Source organism: Myotis yumanensis, unplaced genomic scaffold (assembly GCF_028538775.1).
Source record: "Myotis yumanensis isolate MYYU_CA2020_CCGP unplaced genomic scaffold, mMyoYum1.0.hap1 SCAF_1, whole genome shotgun sequence".
Taxonomy (NCBI): Eukaryota; Metazoa; Chordata; class Mammalia; order Chiroptera; family Vespertilionidae; genus Myotis; species Myotis yumanensis.
The window spans coordinates 78,548,849-78,564,330 of record NW_027223752.1 but is presented as its reverse complement, the minus strand read 5'-3'; the positions used below and the strand labels follow the sequence as shown (position 1 = coordinate 78,564,330).

General features: G+C 42.7%; 1 protein-coding gene across 1 annotated transcript in view; it reads right to left on the bottom strand.

Moving 5' to 3' along the window:
• The window catches only part of RYR3 (ryanodine receptor 3), a 398,822-nt gene that overhangs the window by 276,904 nt on the left and 106,436 nt on the right, over nt 1-15,482 (bottom strand). The window contains exons 13-14 of the mRNA XM_070407843.1: nt 4,662-4,830; nt 2,901-3,036 (exon numbers count right to left, since the gene is read on the bottom strand). Of these exons, the coding sequence (XP_070263944.1) occupies nt 2,901-3,036; nt 4,662-4,830 (305 nt within the window). The remainder of the gene's footprint in view (nt 1-2,900; nt 3,037-4,661; nt 4,831-15,482) is intronic.

The following is a 15,482-nucleotide window of genomic DNA, read 5'->3' as shown; positions in this document are numbered from 1 at the left end:
TGGAACAAGTCCATGTAAACTGACTGGCCCCTAGAAGCTTGATTTTGATGCTGTTGATTTTCAAAGACTGGGCTTTCACAGATGCTTGTAAGGTATTTGGATAAGGAAAAGTCTGCCTCAGGACCTCTGCTTTATATCTGCAGTTAGTGGAGGCCAGAATTAGTTCTGAGCTTCTAACCTTCTTTTCAGGTCAGCTTAAGCTCAGGGAGGCAGTCTGCCCAGGCTCAAGCCACAGTTCCACCACTTGCAACATGTATGACCTTGTGTGTTTCTGAGCACCAGTTTCTTGATCAATAAAAAGGGGATAATAGTAGTATCTACACCTCAAAGTGTTGCTCTGAGGATCAAACAGAGACATTCCAGTACCTGGCACACAGAGCCCAATAAATATTAGCTACTATGTTGTGATAATTATTACTGAGTTTGAGCTGTACCATTACAAAATATTAGAGTTGGAAGAGACTTTACAAGGTCACACAGCACCATGGCAGTCCAATCAGCCTGATACATTTTTGTTTTACAGAAAATTTTTTATTTAATAAGTAGAAAGAATACACTCTAAAACAATAATAAACAGTATAGTATGATAAGTACATAGTCAATTATCATTATCAAGTATCACATACACATGATTGTATGTTATATACTCTTATAGAACAAGCACAGTAGTCTTGTTTACACGAGCATCACCACAAAAACATGAGTACTACGAAGTGATTACAGTTACGACATCATCAGGCATTAGGGATTTTTCAGCCCCATTACAGTCTTATGGGATCACTGTTGTATATGCCGTCCATCATTGACCGAAATGTAGTTATGCAGCACTTGACTATGTAGGACAAAGGCCTAGTATCCAAAATATGTAAAGAACTTGCAAAATTCAACAGTAAAAAAATACCCAATTGAAGGAAATACATAGAGGGTAAGTAAGCACATGAAAAGAAGTTCACCATCATCAGCCATAGGAAATTGCAAATTAAAACCACAATGAGGTATCACCACACACCTATCAGAATAGCTAAAATAAAAATAGTGACAACACCAAATGCTGGCGAGGATGCCAATGAGCTGGATCGCTCAGACATTGCTGGTGGGGATATAAAACAGTATAGCCACTGTGGGAAAGTTTGTCTGGTCCTCAAAAAGGTAAATATAGAATTCCATATGATCCAGCAATTCCACTTTTAGGTATATACCAGAATTGAAAACAGAGACTCAAACTTGGCACATACATGTTCTTAGCAACTGCCTATCCACAGATGAATGGATACATAAAATGTGGTCTATACATACAGTAAAATACTATTCTGCCTTTAAAAAGGAAGGAAATTCTGACACACTACAACATGGGTGAACCTGGAAGACATTATACTAATAAAACAAGCCAATCACAAAAGGACAAATACTGTATGATTCCACTGCATATATGAGGTAACTAGACTAGTCAAAATCCTAAACACAGAAAGTAAAATGGTAGTTTCTGGGGAGTGGGGCCCAGAAAGAAAGTGGAGTTATGTTTTAATGATACAGAGTTTCTGTTTGGGAAGATGAAAAGATTCTGGAGATGGATGGTAGCGATGGTTATATATCATGTACAGTTTACCACATTTAAAAACAATTCCATGACAAAAGGAAACACCTCCATCTATGGTAACTGGAAAGTGAGAGGCAGACCAAGATTTTCAAAGTGCTAGGATCTCAGAAGATCTTAACACCTGGGTGCTTGCCCCACCCCAGCCCTCTAGGATTGAGTTGGCTCTACAGACAGGTGCAGGAGTTTCTTCTTCATCTTTTTTCTCTTTGTCACTCAGATCATCTTTCTTTGTTCCACTTCGAGTATCAGCAATGTCATGGTTTCTAGGAGGAAGTCTCCATTCTGGGCTAATTCTGTCCCAGCATATTTAATTTCCCCTCATTATCCATTTCATTCCACAGACTACAGAGCCCATCTCTTGTGAATGCAAGCTGTATCCCTGTTTTCAACCATTTGGAGCCAAACAGTAAGAGTTGGAGGGCATCTTTCCTCAAGTTTCCTCCCAGCTGTCAACCCTGAAGTGCATAGGCCTGGCCACCATGTTCCTGTGACACAGCCTCCTAGCCTCTCCTGGCTCGATGGAGCCCATGATCCCAGTGCATCAGCCTGATCCTTGACATATAGAATGGGTCTAACCTGATTTTTCTGGACTCCTCTCTGGCTCCCTCTCAACTTTCTATGGACTTCCTTTAATGAGAGAGACACTGCAGAGAAAAGCCCTAAAATGTTGCCTGTCACCACGTCTGAGCAAGTACTGGTGGCCACCTCTTTGCAGAGGCCAGCACTGTTGTCCACTGTCCTCCTCCCACTGCCCGGTAGTCTGGGCCCCTGTGGGAGCACTGGATGTATCAAGCACCAGAACATGACCACACACTCAGTGTTGTGAGAAGAAAGTCTGGGTGCTGCAACATCCTTACCACCTTTATTTTTCCACTGAAATGAAATTAGGAACAGGCCAAAGCAGCAAGAATCGTGACTGATCAATAAGCCAATAGTGAAAGGTCACCGGTTTTAAGGAGTGACCATCCTTAAAGCAGAGGTGTCAGAAGTGTAGAACTGGAGACACCTCATGTTAAAGATGAGGAACTGAGGTTCAGAGAATGCTAAGTGGCTGCCAAGGGTTTCACAGGTAGTTCTGGCAAAATTGATCACCATCTATTTCACTTGCTGTTGACTTCTTGCTCTTAGTTTAGAAAATACAATAAGCTACTAGTTAATGGAATAAATGGCTGGGTTAGAATCAAGTGGTTAATAAAAGGCTTCCAAGGAATGAAGTCAGATGACAATCTTGGTTTTTCCAGTGGAAATTCCATGGAGACCACCCTTGGAAATCTTCCCGGGAGAGGGCTGTGTGTGCACTTACCCAGCAATTTGTACAGGAGGTTCAGAATTTCTTTCCAGGCCATGCCACTCTCCTCTCTTGCGATCCCTGCAAAGTGTGCTACGCTGTTGTAGATATTTAAGCGATCAATGCACGTTAACACCAGGGCCAACATTCCCTGTGACAGCAAGTGGGGGGAAAAGCAAAAATTCCTGATTAAGGAAGTGGACCCCTTCCATTCTGTTCTTTCTCCTCCCATAACATGCAGTTTTAAGGCTATTAATATTAATATGCAAATGGGCCTTCATATGCTGCCAGCTTGGGTTTGTTTTTTTTTTTCCTCCTAAAAACAAAATATTCATTTCTATGCCTTGGAGACCTAAATAGCATCCATTTGGGGAGTGAGTCAGCAGTCTCTTCTGACAGGGCTGCCCCACACATTTAACTCAAACCAAGGGCGAGTTGAGGAAGAGGGAGCATAAATGAGTCTCACAAATGCCTGCTTGGTCCCGCTTGGAAAATGACTAACTCACTCAGAGCCCTGTATATACTATTTAATTTTCTCTCTCTCTCTTTCTCTTAATATATATTTTTTATTGATTTCAGAAGAGAAAGGGAGAGGGAGAGAGTGATAGAAACATCAATGATGAGAGAGAATCATTAATTGGCTGCCTCCTGCACACTCCCTACTGGGGATCAAGCCCAAAACCCAGGCAAGTGCCCTGACCAGTATCAAACCATGACCTCCTGGTTCTTGGGTAGACACTCAACCACGGAGCCACACCGGCCAGGCCTACATCTTTTTTCTCTTAAACCTCAAATAAGTTCAAGAAATTCCAGTCATCTTGCTTCCGCCCCCCCCCCCCCCCAGCACCCACCCCCCAAAAGAAAAGTGGTATTTAGAGACAATAAGATCAAAAAGTATTTTTAACTACTGTTCCATCTAAATTATAGTACTCTGCCACCTGGTAAAAAACATCTGTTCTTAAGGAGCTATAGTTCCAGTGGCCTATAAGGCCTAATGTCCCCAGAGCTAGTCTGCTAGCCTTAGACCATTAGACCTACTGAGCTGCATGCGGCTCTACCCCATGTCACTAACTTTGGTAATGCCCAAGGGTCAGGCTCTGTCCCCAGGAATGAGGCAGGACGCTGCAGGAGTATGTAATTAATCTTGTCAACACAGAGATTTGGCCTGTTAGTGCCAAATCGCCATGTCCATTTTCAGAGAAGGCATGTGACTGACTTGTCTAAGGTCATGCACAGCCAGGGATAGAGCCAGACCAGGGCCCCTGCAGCCCCAAGTTAGTGTTTCCCTCATATCCAGGCCCTGTCTCTAGGGACTCAGAGGCTCAAGGTCCACCTAAGACTGAGCATCATGTATCTTTCAGACCAGCTCCTCAGTCGTTTCTAATATGGAAACTGGGCATTTGTATTTTTCAGACAGGTTTCCTATATAATTCTGACATCTTCCAAAATTTAGGAACTGCAGCCAATGCCATGGTCTAATAGCTGAGATTTACTGAAAATGGACTTTGGATGCACATGTGCACTGACACTTTAAAATATAACCTGGCTTGAATGTGCCAATGTACATCATTACCATGTCTACTGCGGCATAAGCCGGAGCGGTGGACAGGGAAGGTCAGCTGCCCATGAATCCTTCCTTCCCAGTGTCCTCTTCTTCTGTGCTGTGTGTCTCTTTCATAAACATGTGTAAGCATGGAGACAAAGCTAATGCGGTCCCAGGGATATCTGAGCTGTGGACACAAAGAGAATCTTGACTTTTAATTTTTTTGGACGTACCTCTTCCTTGAAAAGATTCTGTCTGTTTTTGAGCGAGCGGAGCTTGTTCTGCTTGTCTTCATGCTGCATCTCCTCCTCTGGGGGCTGGAAGTAGGCGATCAAGTCCTGTAAGGTCTGCAGGACCTCTTCTATCGGCAGCGTCACGGGGGCAGCTGTGCGATTGTTTCCACTAAAAAACCCAGCGTGGACACGGCTCAGGCACTGGACCCTGGGGAGCAACCACCAGGTTCTGGTTCCCACCTGCCACCTCCCCCTCCCCTCTGGCACAGGGCACTGTCTCCTAAGGTAGTCACTGCATGCACGGCAGCAAACTGACATTTGCCAACTAACGGAGTAACAGAAGAGAATGTTCTGATTCCATTTTAAAGCCACGTTATAAATGAAAATGGCCCCTGGCTGTCTGCCATACTTTTTCCTTTTAAAATAAAAACACCTTTAAAAAATAATAAGCTTTTTAACCCATGGTTCTTTTTCACTATTGCACGTTCTTCTTGGAAGAGGGGAAACAAGGCTGGGAGGGTTTCCATCACTGGACTCCCTCTCCACCAGATCTTTGTCTTCACTCTGTCTCTCTCCATGTGTCTTCTTGATATTGGTGCGCTTTTCATTTAAAGTTTCTGTGGGCATGCATGCGCTCACCTGTTTCCCCACGCATTTGCTGATTTCTCCTTCGATCTGTATCTCTTTCTCCCCTGACTTCCTCTGTGTGCCCTCCCTCTGTATCTCCTCCCTCCTCTCTTTCTCAGCATCCCCCCATTTCTCCACATCCTTCCTCTCTGCCTCAATGCCCCCTCCTTGGTGCCCCCACCATCTCCCTTTCTGCGTTGTATTCTCCTTCTCCTGGATGTGTCTGTCTCACAGACACTGTTGGTCATACTTTTCAAAAAGACTTGTAATTAATCTTGTCAACACAGAGAGATCACAAACCTCCACAAATGGTGAAATGAGCCCTCATCTTCCCCTCCCCTTGAGGGGTATATTGGTGAGTCCTTCTGAGACTAAAGGATATGGAGACTTTGGGGAAATGGACCCAGCCCCAGGGAACTGCAACATTGGCCCCGAGGGACTAAGAACGGATTGCATGTGTAAATAACGGCAGGTCTGTACATTGGGTCAACTTCTCATGAGTTCTCTTTGCATTTACAGTGTATCTGGTTATACATTAATCTGGACACGTGAGAAGAAAAGATTGTTCTCTAGGCCTGAAGCAAAGACTGAACAAGCCTGGAAAATACTCAGGTTATAAGGTGACAACAATTCCAAATTCATGTAAAAAATGCCAGGTACATACAGTGAAGGCAGAACACCAGTGGACTGCACAGAGAGGCACTCTCACTACTGCATGCTCTGGCCCACTGTGGGTGCTCAGGAAGTGGTTACAAACAATTATCTGGGGTAGTATTGCATGCAAAAACTGTGGGGAAGAGAATATCATGAGGTCATGAGGTGAAGGTTTGGGATTACAAAACCCAATCAGATATGACTTCCCAAGTCTAGATTCAGTTAAGGGATGAATACATTTTCCTTAATATTTTTGTGCTCTCTCTCTCTCCATATATATATGTATATATATATATAACACTTTGAGTTTACTAAAGACTCTAATGCCAGTTAAGTCAGTAGTGTTTCTTCAAGTGCTAAGGAAAGATGGAAAGGAGAGGTTTTTGGCTATTTTGTTTTTTTAGCTTTAAAGGGCACTACACAGAGGGTTGGAAAAGCCTGGTTATAGTCACTGCCATTAACCGTGTCATGCTTGAGTGCCTCCTGGCCGCTTGTCCTTCAGTTTCACATCTGGAAAATAGGACAGGTGCACTCTATGCTAGGCAGGGCCCTTCTGGGTCTAACTTTTTGTTTTGTGGGTTTTCACTGCTGATCACTTCATCTTGCTCCTTGAGAAAAGATCACTACAACCGTCCTCCCCTGGACTGAGGCAGATCCCTCCCTTGCTTCAAAACAGAACACACAGCATGTGCCTGGCACTGGGGGCCAGTGGTGAAAATAGACGTGACCTCTGAATGGCTTAATGGTGCTCACATTCTACTCTGGAATCCTGGGAAGGAGACCGGGGGATGGGGGCGGGGGAGACAGGGACAAGATGATATCTCAATTCGGAACTAACTACAATTGGCAACTCTCTTATCCCAATGTTTTCTGACTCTACAGCAGTGGTTCTCAACCTTCCTAATGTCGCGACCCTTTAATACAGTTCCTCATGTTGTGGTGACCCCCAACCATAAAATTATTTTCGTTGCTACTTCATAACTGTAATTTTGCTACTGTTATGAATTGTAATGTAAATATCTGATATGCAGGATGTATTTTCATTGTTACAAATTGAACATAATTAAAGCATAGTGATTAATCACAAAAACAATATGTAATTATATATGTGTTTTCCAATGGTCTTAGGCGACCCCTGTGAAAGGGTCGTTTGACCCCCAAAGGGGTCGCTACCCACAGGTTGAGAACCGCTGCTCTACAGCCACTGTCTCACTACATCCTCACTCTTTGCTAAGGATTTCTTTTGTTAAATTCAAGTAAGACCTCAGGTGATTTTGAATATCTGCCACAGCATTGCCACAACGCATTTATATATTGTTTCCCTCCTAAGTGTAAGCTCAGCGGTCAGGGGAGCAGTTATTGCCTCTTCAGCAGGACTGCTGAGACACCCTCATCGCTCGCATTGCTCATCTGTCCTGTTGGACAGCCCCCAGAAACTGGACAGGGGCTGATGAGGCAGCACCAGCAAACTTCAACCTTTTCTTCTTCATTGTTCTTCCTCATTTCTTCCCTATTCATTTAAGTTTAATGTGCCCTCCCAGGTGGCCACCCCCCCTCTGGTTTGCATTTGTATACAGCATATACTGCTGGCTTCTCAAAAGAGATGGGAGGGGAGAATGTAGTTCCAATTTGTGTTTTTATCTTTCACTCGCCAGCTCTTGCAACATTCAAGTACTATGGCTTTTGTAGCTCTACCCCTGCCACATTGCTTTATTTTTCATTAGTCCTCTGTTCTTCTAAAACATCCTGTAGCTGAGAGAATCAAGCGTTTCCCCCACTGAGGGTGGAACTTTCAGAATAGCTGAGTGAGGAGTTCAGCAAATCTTCTCTCTCACAATAATGATAAATTGGAAAAAATAATCCAAAATAACCCTTTAGAACTCTGGAAATTGACCAAAGACATACCACAAATTGACAAGCATGTATCTAAAACTATGAACCTTGTAAGAACAGGGGGAGTCTATGGTGTTTCAGCCTGAAGCTATTCCCTTGCCTTCCCCATTTTACAGAAAAGAAATTCTAACAGGTCAGGGCAGACTGTGTGTAAGGCCACCCACATGCTCAGGAAAGACCAGAGAGGGACCTAGCTCTCTATTCGTCTGTGACTAAACATCAGCCTTCTCTGTACAAGCAGAAAGTAAAACCTTAGACAAACTTAAAACTACCTGAACTTTAGTGTGTTATCCAATCCACATGGGTAGCAGGTATGTCATGTAAGAAATACGAAGGGAAGCCTGGCTGGTGTGGCTCAGTGGCTGAGCATCAACCTAAGAACCAGGAGGTCATGGTTTGATTCCCAGTCAGGGCACATGCCCGGGTTTTGGGCTTGACCCCAAGTAGGGGGCATGCAAGAGGCAGCCAATCAATAATTTTCTCTCATCATTGATGTTTCTATCTCTCTCTCCCTTTTCCTTCCTCTCTGAAATCATTATAAAAGAAGAAGAAATACTAAGGGAAGTCCTTCAGGCTGAAAGAAAATGATACCAGACAGTAACTAGAATCAAATGAAGAAAGAGAGAGCACTGGTAAAGGTAATTATGCAGGTAAGTATAAAATATAGTATAAATATAGAAATGCGTATAGGTATATTTCTCTTTTATTCTTATAACTGATTAAAAAAAACGAATGCATAAGACAATAATTATAAAACTGTACTGCTGGGCTTGTAACACACACTAGAGGCCCAGTGCACAAAAATCATGCACGGGGTGGGGGTATCCTTCAGCCTGGCCTGCACCCTCACCAATATGGGACCTCTCGAGGGATGTCTGACTGCCGGTTTAGGCCCGATCCCTGTGCGATCAGGCCTAAACTGGCAGTCGGACATCCCTCTCCCAATCTGAGACTGCTGGCTCCTAACTGCTCACCTGCCTGCCAGCCTGCTTGCCCCTAACCACTCTGCCTGCCGGCCTGCTCGCCCCCAACTGCCACCCCCCAACACCAGCCTGCTCGCCCACAACTGCCCCCCTCTGCCTGCATGTTCATCCACAACTGCGCCCCCCTGCCTGCCCAATTGCCCCCAACTCCCCCCCCCCCCACTTGCTGGCCTGATTGCCCCCAACTGCCACCCCCTGCCAGCCTGCTCGCCCACAACTGCCCCCCTGCCAGCCTGATTGCCCCCAACTGCCACCCCCAACAGCCTGCTCACCCCCAACTGCCACCCCCTGCCAGCCTGCTTGCTCCCAACTGCAACCCCCTGCTGGCCTGATCATCCCCAACTGCCCTCCCCTGTTGGCCTGATTGCCCCTAACTGCCTCTGCCTTGGCCCCACCACCATGGCTTTGTCCAGAAGGATGTCTGGAAGGTCTCTGGGTCTAATTAGCATATTACCCTTTTATTAGTATAGATCAGTGATGGGGAACCTATGACATGCGTGTTAGAGGTGACACGCGAACTCATTTTTTTGCTTGATTTTTCTTTGTTAAATGGGATTTAAATATATAAAATAAATATAAAAAATATACTTCTTTGTACTTGATTTACTATGGTTGCAAATATAAAAAAATTTCTATATGTGACACGGCACCAGAGTTAAGTTAGGGCTTTTCAAAATGCTGACATGCCGAGCTCAAAAGGTTCGCCATCACTGGTATAGATGAAGAGGCGATGTGCATAGCAATATTATCACAAAAGAGCAGAGAGAGAATAGAACAATATTGGAGCAAAGTTGCTTTATTTCACTTGTTAAGTTTATATTAATTTGTTTCAAGTTAAATACACACTGAGTTCCCTAGAGCAACCACAAAGAATATAACTAAAAAAAATAGTCAAAAACTCAACAAAGGAATGAAAATGATACACTAGAAAATATTTACTACAAAGGAAGGCATTAAAGAAGGAACAGAGGACGAAAAAAGACCTGAGACCAAAATCACATAGCAAATAACAGACATAAATCCAACCCTCTGAATAATTACATTATCTATAAATAGATTACACACACTAATAAAGGGAAAAAATTGTCAAACTACATTAAAAAAAATCCAATGTATGCTATCTACAAGACACACTGTGTAGATTCACAGACACGAACAGATTGGGAGTAAGAAGGACTAAAGAAGATCTACCACCCAAACAGTAACAATAATCTGCATATAAAACATTTGGAGTCACTCTAAAAGTCATTCTTTAAGAAAAAAATATTCATAGAGAAAAAAGAGACACACTTTTTAACTATACAAGACTCAATTTATCAGGAAAATATACCTATTATAAACATAAGCACCCAACAACCGAACTCAAAACGTGTGAAGCAAAAATGGACAGAATTAAGGGAGAAATAGACAATTCAATAATAACAGTTAGAAACCCAGACCAAGGCAAGGCATAAAGAGGGGACTAACCATAGAGCTAAGCAGAGACGCAGAAACCCTCTTGGCGCTGCACCTATAAGTCTCAGACAGAGTCCAGGAAGATGAGTGGTATGACCGCCATAGGGAAATCCTGATAGGTACCAGGCGGATTTTTCTGGTACCTATCTGGATTACGAGGAGTACTGGAGAGCCAACTACAAGGCCTGGCACGAGTACTAGTCTGCTGCTTCTCAGTCCTATTACTGGGATGCTCAGAGGCATCCAGGGTGGATGGCGGCCTATCACATGAATACTATTTACCTACAAGAAATGATGCATGACAACCAGTGATGATGGCCATACCTCAGACAACCCAGAAGTATCAGCAAGTGTTACCCTTGAACAGCCATCCTCCGTGACCTGTGGCCTATAGTAGAGTGGCCTATAGTGGCAATTTTGAGAACTTGAAAAGTCTTAAGGCTTTCTGTTGGGCTACATTTATTTTTCAAATTGTTTTGACCTACTAGGTCTATTATCTTATTTTAAGAAACTTCATGGGCCATATTCTTAAAATATTTTGGGACAAAGGGTGCCATTTTCTATAAGCCATTCCAAAAAGAAACATTTGAAAAGACTGATATATCATTGCTTACTTAAGAACATAAAACAGTTGAGGTTTGAAAAAAATAACAGATATTTTAATAGTCCATTCTTAATCAGTTAATGTAATAAACTATATTAATATAGGACAAAACCACATGGTCACCTCAAATGACAATGAAAAAATTTGACATAATCTAACATTCTTTCAAGATAAAAAACACACACAAACAAAACAAAAACCTCTCAACAAACCAGGAATAGAAGAAAACTTCCTCAGCTTGATAATAGGGCATCTACACAAACCCCATAGCTAACATCACACTTAATGGTCAAAGACAATGTTTCCTACTAAGATTAGGAACAAAACAAGGATGTCTGTTCTCGTCACTTTTATTAAATATTATAGTGGATGTTCTAGCCATCACAATTGAGAGAAAGAAAGGAAAAAGGAAAGAAAGAAAGAAAGAAGAAAGAAAGAAAGAAAGAAAGAAAGAAAGAAAGAAAGAAAGAAAGAAAGAAAGAAAGAAAACCTATATCTATATTGGAAAGAAAAAAATAAAATCTCTATTCACCTATGATATGATCCTGCATGTAGAAAATTATAAAGTACCCATGCCAGAAACTCCCACATTAGAACTAATAAAAAATTTTCATTAAGTCACAGAATCCATGATTGATCTTCAAAAAACTCAGTTTCTATATATTAGTGTTTACAAATGCCAGCAATGAACAACCTGAAATGAAATTTAAAAAAACAATTCCATTTGTATTGGCATCAAAAATACTTCAGAATAAAGTTTTAAAAAGAAGAGTAAGACTTACACACTGAAAACTATAATATCTTCCTGAAAGAAATTGAAGAAGAATTAATGGAGAGACATTCTATGTTTATGGATTGGATGATTCATTATTATTAAGATATAAGTCCTCCCAAAACTTATCTGTAGATTAAATGCAATATATATCAAAATCTCTGCAGGCTTTTCTGCAGAAATTGAAAATTTTACTCTAAAATTTATATAGGAATGAAAAGAACCCCGAAGAACCAAAAATAATTTTGAAAAGTACAAAATCGGAGGACTCACTCTACCTGACTTTAATATTTACTACTATAAATTCATAGAAATAGAAAGTAGAATGGTGGTTACCAGGGGCTGGTACACAGATGGAATAAAACTGAAGGCTCTGAAATAAATGCTTACATTTATGGTCACTTGACTTTTGACAAAGGTGCTCAGGCAATTTGAAGTGGATGGATACATTTTCAGCAAACTGTACAGGGGCAATGAGATATCCACCCAATCCACATTCAAAAGGTAAATTTAATTCCTTACCTTACCACATCATACACAAAACATTTGATTCAAACTGGATAATAGACCTAAAAATTATAAAACTAAAGCATAAGAGGTAAAATTATAAAACTTCTAGCAGAAAATCTTGGTGATTTTGGGTTAAAGAGTTTATAGATATGACACCAAAAGCATGATCTATAAACAAACAAAAAAAGTTAAATTAGACTTCATCAAAATTAAAACTTCCATGCTAGCAAAAGCACCACTAAGAAAATGAGGAGAAAGGCCACAAACTACGGGGAAATATTTGAAAATCATAAATCTATAAAAAACAACCAGAAGATACAAAAAACTCTCAAACCTCAATGTAAAGACAACCAACCCAACTAAAAAAATAGGCAAAAGACTTGATTGCATTTTACTAGAGAAGCCATATGAATGGCGGATGAGCACATCAAAGTTGTTCAAAATCATTAGTCATTTTGGGAATGCAAATTAAAACCACAATGACAGCCCTAACCGGTTTGGCTCAGCAGATAGAGCATCGGCCTGAGGACTCAAGGGTCCCAGGTTCGATTCCAGTCAAGGGCATGTACCTTGGTTGTGGGCACATCCCCAGTGGGGAGTGCGTAGGAGGCAGCTGATCGATGTTTCTCTCTCATCAATGTTTCCGGCTCTCTGTACCTCTCCCTTCCTCTCTGTAAAAAATCAAAAAAATATATTTTAAAAAAATAAAATAAAACCACAATGACATACCACGTTATATCCATTAGAATGACTACTACCAAAAAGTCAGACAATAACAACTTCAGGCAAGGATGCAGAGAAAATGAAATTTCATACATTTCTGAATGGAATGTAAAATGGTGTATCTGCTTTGGAAAACTAAATTTTCAGTTTCTTAAAACTAAACATCTCCAAATGTCCACTGATAGATGAAAGGATAAAGAAAATCTGGTGTTTATTTATCTATCTATATAAAATCCTAATATGCAAATTGACCAAATGGCAGAATGACTGACCAAATGACCAGTCACTATGATGTGCACTGACCACCAGGGGGCAGACACTCAATGCAGGAGCTGCCCCCAGCCCACAAGCCCGGACTGGTGGTGGGGGCCAAGGGTGAGGCTAGCGAGCGGGCAGCACCAGGCCAGCTAAGGCAGGTGCGAGCAGGGGCCCTGATCACCCCACCGGTTGCCCCACAGATCAGCCCTGATTGCCGGCCAGGATTAGGGACCCTACCCATTTCATGTACCAGGATTTAAGTGATATAATAATATTCAACCTTAAAAAGGAATGAAATTATGACACATGCTACAATATGAACCTGAAGACATTTTTGTTAAATAAATAAGCCAGACCAAAAAAGACAAATGTTGTATGACTCCACTTATATGAGGTACTTAGAATGGTTAAATTCATAGAAATAGAAAGTAGAATGGTGGTTACCAGGGGCTGGAAGAAGGGGAGGAAAGGGAGTAATTGTTATGGAATTTCATTTGAGATGATGTAAAAGTTCTGGAGATGGATAATGGTGATGGTTGCACAACAATTTAAATGCACTAATGCCACTAAATTGTATATTAAAAATGGTTAAATAGTAACTTTTGTTATGTATATTTTACCACAGAAGTATTAAAAAGTTAAACACAAATTTATATATGACTCAACAATTCCACTCATAGGTATTTACCCAAGAGAAATGAAAACATATATTGAAAAACTTTTACACTAAGATCCATTGAAGCATTACTGATAATAACAAAAAATAGAAACATCCAAATTGTTCCTCAATTGATGAATTAAACAGAATTTGAAGTATGTCGGTCTCTGTCTCTATAAATAACTACATATGTATGCACATATGTATAAATATATAAATACTAGAGGCCTGGTGCATGAATTCATGCACCAGTGGGGTCCTTCAGCCTGGCCTGTGCCCTCTCGCACATCCGGGAGCCCTTGGGAGATGTTGGAGAGCCAGTTTTGGCCCAATCCCACAGGCCAGCCTAAGGGACCCCACCAGTCCATGATCTGGGCTGGGGAGAGATGTGGGAGGTTGGACAGCTGGGGAGGGACTGTGGAAGGGCTCCAGGGCATGTTCGGCCTGTCTCACTCAGTCTCTACTGGCCGGACCCCAGCAGCAAGTTAACCTACGGGTCAGAGCATCTGTCCCCTGGTGCTCAGTGCACATCATAGCGAGCAGTTGAGCAGCCTTAGCATATCATTAGCATATTATGCTTTAATTGGTTGAACAGTCAACCAGTCTACTGGACACTTAGCATATTAGGCTTTTCTTATATAGGATATGTATCTTCTATATATACTAGAGTCCTGGTGCACAAAAATTTGTGCATTTGGGGGGGTCCCTCAGCCTGGCCTGCGCCCTCTCGCAGTCTGGGACTCCTCGAGGGATGTCCATCTGCTGGCTTAGGCCCGCTCCCTGGGGGAATCATGCCTAAGCTGGCAGTCAGACATCCCTCTGGCAGCCCGGGACCCCTCGGGGGATGTCCACTTGCCAGCAGAGAGAAGGCCTAAGCTGCAGTTGGACATCCTTAGTGCAGATGAGTAGGCGGGAGAGGCTCCCGCCACCACTGCTGTGCTGGCAGCCATCAGCCTGGCTTGTGGCTGAGCAGAGCTCCCCCTGTGGGAGTGCATTGACCACCAGGGGGCAGCTCCTGCATTGAGCATTTGCCCCCTGGTGGTCAGTGTGTGTCATAGTGACCAGTCATTCCCAGTCTTTCTGCTGTTAGGGTCAATTTTCATATTACCCTTTTATTATATAGGATAGAGAGGCCTGGTGCACAGATGGAAGCAGGCTGGTTTGCCCTGAAGGGTGTCCCGGATCAGAGTGGGGGTCCCGCTGGGTTGCCTGGCCAGCCTGGGTGAGGGGCTGAGGGCTGTTTTCAGGCTGGTCCCATCCCCTTCAGGGTGAGGGTCCCCACTAGGGTGCCTGGCCAGCCTGGGTGAGGGGCTGAGGGCTGTTTTCAGGCTGGCCACACCCCCTTCAGGCTGGCAATGCAGGCTCCCAGCCCCTCCTTGAGCGGAGGCCAGGGAGGCTGGAAGCAGGTATCTGGGATTTATTTATCTTCTATAATTGAAACTTTGTAGCCTTGAGTGGAGCCCAGGACAGGCCAGGGCAGGCGGGAAGCTTGGCTTCCTCTATCGCCGGGGCAACCCAAGCCTCCTGCTTGCTCCAGCTCCATGGCCGCCATCATCTTAGTTGGGTTAATTTGCATACTGGCTCCTGATTGGTTGGCGGGCATAGCTTGAGGGTGTAGCTGAGTGATGATTAATTTGCATCTTTCTCTTTTATTAGTGTAGATACACATAATCATACATATACA